This window comes from Dendrobium catenatum, unplaced genomic scaffold, assembly GCF_001605985.2.
Source record: "Dendrobium catenatum unplaced genomic scaffold, ASM160598v2 fragScaff_scaffold_343, whole genome shotgun sequence".
Taxonomy (NCBI): domain Eukaryota; kingdom Viridiplantae; phylum Streptophyta; class Magnoliopsida; order Asparagales; family Orchidaceae; genus Dendrobium; species Dendrobium catenatum.
In genome coordinates this window covers 2,606-13,581 of record NW_021318805.1, presented here as the reverse complement: position 1 = coordinate 13,581, position 10,976 = coordinate 2,606, and the positions used below count along the sequence as shown (strand labels likewise).

General features: G+C 34.3%; 2 protein-coding genes across 3 annotated transcripts in view; one reads left to right on the top strand and one right to left on the bottom strand.

Moving 5' to 3' along the window:
* LOC110104745 (histone acetyltransferase MCC1) overlaps nt 1-1,108 on the bottom strand; it is an 18,377-nt gene extending 17,269 nt beyond the window's left edge. Inside the window, exon 1 of the mRNA XM_020833986.2 lies at nt 986-1,108. The gene's annotated coding sequence lies outside the window, so the exon portion shown is untranslated. The remainder of the gene's footprint in view (nt 1-985) is intronic.
* Nucleotides 1,109-2,180: 1,072 nt separating this feature from the next.
* Nucleotides 2,181-10,656, top strand: LOC110104767 (E3 ubiquitin-protein ligase RNF14). 2 transcript variants are annotated; one of them, XR_003700299.1, is made up of 7 exons: nt 2,181-2,557; nt 6,660-6,734; nt 6,814-7,333; nt 8,127-8,512; nt 9,131-9,331; nt 9,427-9,571; nt 10,349-10,452. XR_003700299.1 is itself a non-coding variant. In XM_028693716.1 (7 exons), exons 1-7 carry the CDS (start codon nt 2,276-2,278, stop codon nt 10,469-10,471), a joined length of 1,758 nt encoding a protein of 585 aa, XP_028549549.1. In that variant the 5' UTR covers nt 2,181-2,275; the 3' UTR covers nt 10,472-10,656. The 2 variants fall into 2 exon arrangements, 1 of the variants encoding a protein (XP_028549549.1); XM_028693716.1 differs by having other exon boundaries at nt 9,131-9,357; nt 10,349-10,656.
* The last annotated feature ends 320 nt before the right edge of the window (nt 10,657-10,976 follow it).

Genomic DNA, 10,976 nt, shown 5'->3' with positions numbered 1-10,976 from the left:
GTTTTGCCCCCCCCCCCCCCCCCTCAAAAAATTTTTTTGCCCTACTTATTTCAATACTAAGCATCTTTGCACATCCCCCACAAAAAAAAAAAAAAAATTATTCCCTAAAAAAAGAAGCTGAATCCGCCCGTGCTCTCTAAACTATAATAACATTTACTTTTTTCATACATATCTTTCGAGGAGCATGTAAATACCTCCAATTTATGTACAAAAAGAGAGCAAGAAAATTTAGAATAATTTTTCATATTTTTATTTTTCTACACAATCTATTATATTAATAAATCCTGCATAGTGAAATGTATTCAGCAAACTTCAGAAGGATCTGGCCCTTTTTTATTCTTTGCTATTTAGTCTGAGATTTTTAATCATACACAATAATTCCAAGCTTAAAGTATTTACTCATTTGCAACTTCAAGGTTGAACTGCCGGCGTTTACTTAAACTTACACTACGTTTGTATGCTGGAAATTTGACTGAAAGGAAACGAAAGAAGGGTTGAAAGAGCTCAAACCAAATACATCGAGTTATAAAAAAACAAAAGATATTAAATCAAAGAAACAATCCTAGGATAAACGAAATAAAAATGCCAAGTAAAAATAGAATTTTTATCCTTATAGCTGCTTTTACCAGCTCCTTGAGGAATCCGCATGTCTAAGATATAAAGAACAACACCAAGCTACCAAAATCACACCTCTTTCAAATCTCTAATCCCGCATCTCAATCACAAATCTAATTCCAAGAAGAACAAGAAGAAGAAGAAAAATCCCATTTTTAACGTTTCTTTGATTCCAAGGTGAAGACTTCCATTAAAAAATTCCACCAATAAGATTTAATCAGACAAGAAACCCTCTTTCATGAACTCAACTGAACGAAATGAATACATCGAACTTTTCGCCAATCCAATTCCGGAAAGAAACAAAATCGCAAAATATAAATAGAAAGTGATATTAAATAAGATAAAAAGATAATAGAATTGGAACCCAAACCTGGATTTAAACGAGAAGAGATCTCTCGAGAGATCCTTCCCGCGGCGATCGCTGATCCTTCGTTGGATTGGTAACAGTTGGATCGCATTCTTTGCTCTCTCACGAAGAACATTTCCTCAAGCGTGAATTTGGGTCTGAGTAATGATATAATGCGCTGCCAGAGCAACGAATCCAACTCAGCAGATGCGGCTAGTGGTGTGAAATGGACGGTCAATGATGATTAAATTGGTGTTGGAGCATTTTAAGATGAATTAGTCGAGGGAAATCACACCAGTGAGAGCATCATAAAATTTTTTTGCATTTTTTTAAGGAGCATGTACAATATGTATTTTTAAGAGTAGGGTAGGAGTGTCAATGCAAGATGATGAAAGCGGTCGATTCGGATTAGTTTCAAGTTTTCAGGTCAATTTGAATCCGATCCGATTTTATAAAGCTGTTGAAATTATAAATCTGAACCCTAACTTGTATGACAAATAGGTTGACCCAAACCTGGAATTTTTCGGGTTGATTTTCGGATTGTGTCAGATTTGGACACCCCTACAGTAGGATTGCATAAGTTCTAAAATCTAAAACGAAGCAAATAAATCAGATAAATTGGTGCATTCACCCCGCATGCCCCCCCAATCAATCAAACTAAATTTTACAGAATTGTAGCAAATACATTCAATGGAATGTGTCAAACAGTATAGCGCATTCCATAGAATGTGTCATTCTGTTTGGTTATAATTTACTACTTTTAAATTTTTTTTTAATACTTTGCTCTTATTCCTAATTTAAATTAAACACTAACTCCTCCTTGAAGAAGAACTTAATGCATTCTCTTTTATTGTGAATTTCTTTTCCATCAATCCAAATGATCATTTAACTTAGGCTTCGTTTTGAATGAATCTTTTTAATTTTTGTATTAAAAAATTATTTTAAAGAACAGAAAAAAAAAACGTCCCAAACGAAGACTTATTCTTCATCAAAACAAACACCTATATATCTAAAAAACCATGCAGTTAAAATACTTAGCATCTAAAATCTTTTATATCAAACGGCTCTATATTTATTTTACTTTCCTTTTGTACAAAACCAACACCAACTAACGGGCCCTTAATATTTTCTTATCAGTGGGCTCTGGTTTGGGCCGGCGGTATGTCATTCCGGCCCGAAATCAAAGCAAGGCCATGCTTTCAATATCTTTTCCTCTTGCACTAAATCCTGGAAAAATCGTTGGGATCTCGCTGTTTCGGATTTCGGATCCGACAAAAATCTTCGCCGGCGCCTTCGAAAATCTCGAAGACCGACATGGGAGGAGAAAACAAATGGAAAAGCTCGGAGATCGGCGAGCTCGCCGCCGATAATTCTTTGGAGAATCGCAATCGCCTGGTTGCTGATTTGGATTTCTCGACGTTTGAACGAGGATCATCTTCTTCTCCGGATCGAAAGCGAGATGAGAGAAGGGCGGAACTACCAGATAGTGCAATCGAAGTTGCACTCAGGAGGTTGGAAGAGCTCAGGATCAAGGGAGAAGAGCCGCAGCTTTCGGAGGAAGAGATAAGCTTCAACGATCAGCGGCAGGAGGACGAGGTAATGTTCATAGTTCCATAGCGGTCTTTTTTAGTCAAGGAGACATGTTCCATTGCTTTGTTGGCTACTTCTAAGTAAAAAGAAGATAAAGGGTTCTGTAAGTGCCTTGGAGTTGAAAACTAAAGTTTAATATGGATGGGCTTTGGTTATTGATTGCTTTGGTAATAGGAAGGACGAACGGGAGAAGGAAACTCTTGAACGTGTTCTTTGTTTACATGGCTGTCACAAAGGTGCACTTCAAGTATCTACTTTGGTAAGAGACCGAGGTAGACTGCTGGCATTTAGTGAAGAGTAATTGCACAAGTTCGTCTAGGACTCTAGGCTTTTAAAAACATGATTTTTAGGTACCTGGTGCATTTTGAAATCTCATGAAAGCCACTCTGTTAGTTTCCGATGTTTTACTTGCACTATAATGTGATATGACGTTGGCCATTTCTCATTGAGCATGTGATCATTTATATGACCTACACTTAGCCAAAATATCCTTCCAGGACAACAGTAAATGAGCCTTTTTTTTTTTTTGGACATTTAGGCAGTTAAGGCAAACTCATATACACAACACATACACAAAGACTCGAACTCAAGACCTCTTAGTTGAAAGCCTAAGCTCTCAACCAACATGTCAGGGTGAGCTGTGTAATGAGCCCAATTTGACAGAGCTCAAATACTATTTGGCTCAACCCGACTTCCTAGAAGTCACATATATGTCATTGACTCATCCTATAAAGTTATAAATATAAGTATATGCAAACTATGTATATATAAGTATAAACTATCAAATTGAATATCATTAAATAAAGCATTGTTAATATCTAGCTCATTAAATATACAAATATATAAAATCTAATCGAACTCAAACTAATTATCAAGCTAAACACGATTAAACATAAACAATAAGTTTTTTTATAGTCTTAATCTTCTAACTTCATTAAGTGAATTAAAGCAAAATCTAAGTGGTATAAATTGAGTCCACTTCAAAAAGAAAAAAAAAAGGATAAGAAAGAAATATAGTCAGATCATGTGAGCCAAAAAACCATCAGTAAGTAAATTCAAAGTGCTACATTGCAAACTACAAAGCAAAGCCCTAAATATTTTCAACAAATCAATGCAACCACCCCCCCACACCAAGAAGAAAAACCTTAATGTTATAGCAAATAGTTGCAAATACAAAGAACAAATCATCAAAATAATAATAATAAATATAATAAAACTTTGAAAATTTCTCAAATGCAAGTTGACAGAAAGCGAAAAAATGAGAAGAAAAGAAAGCTTCTCTAGCTGCCTTTGAATTGTAAAATTACTTTATGGGTTGTTTGATTTTAAGTAGAAGGGGTGTAAAGTATTCCAAATGCGTGAGTTTTAAGAATATTGATGTTTAATTTGAAGTAAAATAAATGCGATGTAAAATTTGGGTGCATTTGTAATTCATCATCTAGTTCATTTTTTTATGTATTTAGAATTCCTCAAGTTTGGGCAATTTTTATATACACCATAAATTCATCGTCGTTGTCATTGTCATTGCCCACCACCTGCCCCCATCATTGCCTACTGACCCCGTCACCACCGTCGACCGCCATCAGCCACCACCGCCACCCCACGCTGTTGGCCATCAATCACCATTGTCGCCACCCACCGCTGATCACTACCACTGACCACCACCATCAGCCACCACCACCACCTCTGTCGTCAGCCTTTGGCCACTGCCTCCTTCCATTAGCCTCCACCCGCCACCACCACACGCCATTGACACTGTCACCCACCGTAGCTTCCAGCATTAGATTTTACACTACTTTTATTTTACTACAAACCAAACAAGAAAATATTCACTTGCATTTGTTTTACACTTATTCAAAAACACCAAAGTATTTCTTTAACACTACATTCATTTTACAATGTATTCTTTTTATATTGCATTTATTTTTCAGCCAGCCAAAAAGTCGCTTAGTTTTTCCATCAATTGCTTGGTAAAAGTTTTTTTAAAGGAAATTTTCTTGCTATAAGGTTTTTTTAATGAAATTTACTTGATTACAGGAGAAGGAAAAAAGGGGGCATGATAAGATTTTCTTTTGCCATCAGATTGCTTATCTTAAACTGATCTTTATTTTTATAGGTGTGAAAAAATCTCTGATATGCAAGAAAGTTACTTTGGTTGGGCGGATGTTGCTTGCTGGTATTTATTTTGTGAATCTAGATGACAGAAAGAAACTATCATTGATGCTAACTTAGTTGAGTTGGTTAATGCTTTTTTAGTTTAAAAAACATTAGGCTTTTAGCTTTTAGAGCTCAGAGGTCATCCGTTAATTTTCTACTGTTCATAAGTATGCTTGACGCTTGTAAAAATCATTTCGGCTTTCAATCTATATGGAGATGGAGTGTAAGTTGGCAAGACTTATCTTCTATGGATTAACTTTATTTGAGCACCATCTCTCTCTCGGAGAGCACTAGATTCTGGGAAAATTTCTCCTTATGAATAAAAATAATATATTTCTTGCGGCTCTAGTTTTGCCTAATTATATAATGTAATTGTGACATCCCATAATCTAATTTAAAAGAATTACTTTTATCTTTTAATAGACAACAATCATAACTACCTAATTTTTTTTATCAATATGAATACAAACATAAATAAAATTGTCGATCAATACATCAATATTCATTTTCACAAAAAATCATGTATGTTATTCCTGATCTATACAATAATATCACAACTATTATGTCATGAATACAAAATAATAACTAAAATAACAAGAATCTGAACTTGAAAGATCTTGGTCGATCTCATACTCCTACTCTGTTGTTCTGACCTGAAATCATTTAATTATATATAATAAGCTCAAGAGTCCATCAAGTAACAAAATTCTACAATTGAACTCAAAACACACAAAAAAGCAGTATGCATATCGTCAGTCAATTCTTAGCAGTAGCACATATGATCATGAATCAACGCAAACATAATAAAATGTGCATGTAATAGCAGTAAAGTCTATAGACCGTAAAACAGTATAGTGATGAAACCAATAAACCAGTATTGATGTCAGATCGATAAAGCATTTGACAAATTAGTACTATCAATTAGTAAAGAAATTATATAATTGGTAAAACCAAAGTGTAAATGAAAACCGTTACAATTATATCAATCTAGTAAAAACTTATAATAGTTTACATATGTTATCCAATACGTCACATGCTCAGTATATTATGTGCTCGGTATGTCACATACTCAATATCGGTACAATGAATCAATAGTATCAAACAATATTGGTGTACGTATCGGTAACAGTAACAGTCCAATGTCGTTAGTAAAACTAGTGACAATAATAGTAAAATGATGTTTTTACAGTAAATCCGTACAGTAATAGGAATAATGTCTCAATAACATGCATTTCAGTAGTTACACTAAACAAGAAGGCCTAGCTTAATCGGTGTTTTTTCAGTAGTAAGTTAGAAATTGTTTGCTAAACAGAGTTGTCACTTGTTGTCCGTCGGCATAGTAATAACTCCTTATAAATCTCAATCAATGTATCACATGAATCAATAGAGAATAATATCCAACCATAATAATAATTTATTCAGTTTTCAATATAAAATTCATATAAATTCTTTTATATCTTGAAATTCGAAGCTTCAAAAAATATAGAAAAATGTTCATAAAATAGCCGATCATATTTAGAAAATTTTGATGAAATAGATTTGCAAAACGGATGCTAGATTGTTCCAAAGCCCCTATTGTATCGACATGTGTCAATTTCTTAAGAATTTACACCAATTCTAAAACATATGAAAAAATTAATGTAATTAAAGCACTACAATATTTATGTTGTGATGAAGATGATTTGTGATTTAAATTTATAACGACTCCTAAAAAAATATATTTTACTGAATCAAAATATGGGTTATTACAATAATTCAGTGTGCTTCTTTTTCAACTTAAAATTGGAAAAGACGTTCCATGCATATACTCCCAACCATTGTTCTTGTAATTGATTGAATTGCATTTCACATATTAAGAATTATCTCGACCCTTTTTTTTTTTAATTCTTTGTGGCTATCTTCTTTTACTGCTTGAGATATTATCTTTTGATTGATATCTTCTAATCGGCAGATGCTAGCATTGAAGGCAATATATGGAGACAGTGTTGTAACTTTAGATAGAAAGGGAGGCCTACGTTTGTTTCAGGTCTTGGCTTAACTGCACTGTTTTGTATTTTAACTGTTGGGTACAATAAAAGAGTTTTATCAGCCTATTTCTCATGCAGATCCTGATTCATTATGAAGTTCCTGATGATTTTAGTGTATCTGCAAAGCTCGAAGGAAACTGTGAAGCCGGTTACGGGGAAGATGAGAATTCAGATAGCTTCCTGTACACTTTCAAAGTTCAGTATCTGCCCCCAGTTGTCTTGACTTGCTTGTTGCCTGTGTCATATCCCAGTCATCATGCCCCATATTTCACAGTCTATGCTCCATGGTTAGATTCAATAAAGATTTCCAGTATTTGCCGCATGTTGGACGCTATTATGATGGAGCAAGAAGGGCAAGAGGTTATATACCAGTGGGTTGAATGGCTGAAAAATTCTTCCCTTTCCCACCTTGGCTTTGAAGATGGAGTTATGCTTGGCGCATATGACAAGTCTGAGAATAGAGAAATCCGTGCGATCTCTAGAAGCATCTCACTGGAGCTTGTCATTCCTTTCATGATTGGTTACAACGATGAGAAAAGTCGTGAAGTTTTTCTCAAAAATTTGCAGCTATGTATAATATGTTTTAACGAGTACGCAGGTTAGTCCTTTCCCATCTTAGTTTAGTTTTGATGCATTAGAAAAACGCCAACTCTGAACCATCTTGCATGCTTTAATCAATTAGATGTCATTAGTTATATTACTGTTATGTTCGATATACTTGATGTTAGCACACTGTAAAGATCATAATATGCTTTTGTTTGACTTTGAGAATGGATAAAATCAAGATGCATATTTAAACTTACACACTATATACTAAACTTTATTCTTATGTCAACTGTTTGCGGCAGATTATATGTAGCAAACAGCTATTGTTATCTCGGTTACTTATTTACTACAATGTTTTTTTTTTTTTCTCTTAGAGCTTTATTTAGCTAAGCACTAAGACTTCGTTTGGGACGGCTTTCTAACTGCTTAGTTTTTCAATACCACAATTTTAATTTTTTATAAAAAACTGTCTTAAGAAGCAATAAGAAAGTCATCTCAAACGAAGCCTAAATTTTCTACACTAGTCGTGCTTGTATTAGCAAAAGCTTTTGGTAAAAGCCTGTTTTTCGATGATTCAAACAGAGCGTTTGCACTTGTAAGTTTTCTCAAATGATCCTATATTTGGCTATTTATGGTTTTCAAATCACAAAGGACGCATATGAATGGATCTTAGAACTTCTTTGTCATGGGCATAAATCATAATCTATTCCAATACCTTGCAAACATCTCAGCTGAAGAACATCTCTATTCAAGCTTGTTTTATTTCAGTTAAAAAGTTATGTACAATCACTATTTTATTACGTTGCAAAATCAATAATCTATTCTTAAACATTCTTATTTATCAGGAATCAACTTTGTTAGACTTCCATGTCAGCACTTCTTTTGTTTCAATTGCATGGAAAAATATTCTAGGATGCATGTGGATGAACGAACCGTGACTAAATTGCTCTGCCCCGAGACAAAATGTGTTGGTCTTGTTCCTCCCAGCTTACTACAAAAGCTACTTGATAGTGAAACATTTAAACGGTGGGAGGAGTTGACACTGCAGAAAACACTGGACTCAATGACAGATGTTGTCTATTGTCCCAGATGTGAAACGGCATGCTTGGAAGATGAGGATAATCATGCACAATGTTCAAAGTGTCTCTTCAGCTTTTGTTCTCTTTGCAGAGAAAGACGCCATTTAGGCATAAAGTGTATGACTCCAGAGACGAAGCTTCTAATTTTGCAGGTAACAGATGCAACTCTGCATTCTTATTTCTTTTCCAGACAGTCTTCTGTCAACAACAAATAACAACATCAAGCCTTTTTCCCACTACATGGGGTCGGCTACATAAATCCTTTTTCGCCATTGTGTCATGTTAAAAATAAAATTCTCATTTAAATTTAATAGAAAAAGATCATTTCTAATACTTTCTAACCAAGTCTTTTTAGATCTACCTCTACCTTTCTTAACATAAGTTAAATCTAATACCTCAAGCTTTCCTAACCGGTTCATCGGAAGTCCTCTGTTTAATGTGACCAAACCATCTAAGGCGACTCTCTCTAAACTTATCTTCCACTGGAGCTACTCCAACAACAACAACATTGTTGTTGCCAGACCCCAAGTCTTGGATAAGAAAAGTGGAGGGTTGTATTAGGTAGTCAACAGCCAGCGTAAAACTTATCGAATAATCATGATATGAATCTTTTAAACAGTCTTCTGTGAAAAAAATTTTTAAAAAGTCCTTTAAATTATTTGGAAAGAAACATTAGGCTTTTCCATTGTGTGATATACAAAGTGCATATCTTCATCCAAGAAAAGGTGATGACTATTGTGAGAAGCAAAGCTGACAATTTCTTTGATCAGGAGCGCCAAAGTTCGTCTAGTATCAATGATATCCAAAGGAAGAAGGAGCTTGAAATGATAAATGACATACTTAACACCAGGGAAGCACTTCGTGATGCCAAACAATGCCCCTCCTGTAAAATGGCTATATCACGCACAGGAGGTTGCAACAAGATGGTTTGCCAGAATTGTGGAAGTTACTTCTGCTATAATTGTTGCAAGGTCATTGATGGATATGATCATTTCAAGTAAGAAAATATTCAAACTTGAAGATAAAGTTCAGAAAGTTGATATAAACCTGAAAATCCTTTTTGCAGGGAGGAGTGCCAACTTTTTCCACGTGAAGAGATATTGGCCTGGGAAGAGCATATTAATCCACGGCAAATGTTAGGGCAATTACAAGCTGAATTGCATCCTGATGCTGCCAACATGTGTCCCAATTGTGGCCAAATGAATGCAAAGGTTAGTACAATGAACTACTTCCTGGATCACATCTCTTATTTGAACTTGAGAAGAACAATAGGTGAGCTCATGAAAACTTCTAACATTATATTTAATATGATTATTTATGCTTCTTTTACCTATGACTTTAAAATATTATGTAGTTGTCTGGCAAACCGAGGATTGACCTTACTGCTAAACATCTCATTACTGCTGTAGAATTCTCTTGATAATTAAACCAAGAAAAATGATGTGATGTAAAGGAAGAAAAGAAAAAAAAAAAGATTTTGCCTCTCAAAAGATGCAGCCGTGGATAGAGATTAAGGCTCTCTTGGGACGGCTTTTTTAATGCTTCTTAAAAAACAGCTTTTTTTGTCAATATAATTTTATAATTTTAATAAAAAACTGCTTTAAAAAGCAGTAAAAAAACTGGTCTAACTATGGTCAGCTATAACATTGTAGGAGCTGATCCTGCTAGTCAGGTGGGACCTTATTAGCAGGATTATCATTGATGCTTTCTTGTACACTGACAAGTAAAGCATTAGTATTAATACTTTATTTCCTAAAACTTACTAGTAAATACAAGTTTCAATAGTTGGACCAAGCTCAAGGTAGTTTATGTTGAAATAATTAGCACTTTATAAACAAGCCTCACTTTCAACTTTAGCATGATTAATGAGGGTTTAGGATCAATTTTACTTTACCAAATTATAGTATCATATCTGGAACAAATATTTCATTTGATGCATAAAATTGACATGTAAATTGATTATGAATGATCTACTTGAAAATTTGCAGATAGGGAAAAACAACCACATCTTCTGTTGGGCATGTCAAACACACTACTGTGCTTTGTGTCGGCAGAATGTTCGACGTACGTCAGAGCACTATGGTCCCAAAGGCTGCAAACAACACACATAGGCTTTGTTTGGACGGTTTTTTAACTGCTTCTTGAATCAGCTTTCTATTATAAAAATTTTAATTTTTATACTAAAAAACTGCTTCAAGCAGCAGTAAAAAAGCCGCCCCAAAACAAAACCTTAAAATCCATGAAATATGTAGATTCCAGAATTGGAAAAGATGGGCAAGCATCAAAAATCCAATCTGAGACTAGAAATATGTACACCCACCATAGTAATTATGTAAACAGAAATCAATTCATAAACCTGATTTGTCCACTTGTTGTTTGAAGAATTGATTTGATGTGATTAATTCTGTAACAATAGAGTGTATACTAATGTTATCATCTCCAGGTTCTTTAATATATTCAGATTTTCCATTCTGTAGAAAATACAAAGAATATGGCTTTGCTGTATTATGAATAAGTTTCATTTGATTTTCAATATAGAGAAGAATTTATAATGTTCCCCTGACCAAAATAATCTCAAATGACAACGGGCATACAAGGGAAATGTTTTTTTTTTTA

Coding starts and splice junctions, on each gene's coding strand:
- LOC110104767 (XM_028693716.1), top strand. CDS start 2,276: ATGGGAGGAGAAAACAAATGGAAAAGCTCGGAGATCGGCGAGCTCGCC. Junction 8,513..9,130: donor CGAAGCTTCTAATTTTGCAG/GTAACAGATGCA, acceptor TTCTTTGATCAG/GAGCGCCAAAGTTCGTCTAG. Junction 9,572..10,348: donor GTGGCCAAATGAATGCAAAG/GTTAGTACAATG, acceptor GAAAATTTGCAG/ATAGGGAAAAACAACCACAT.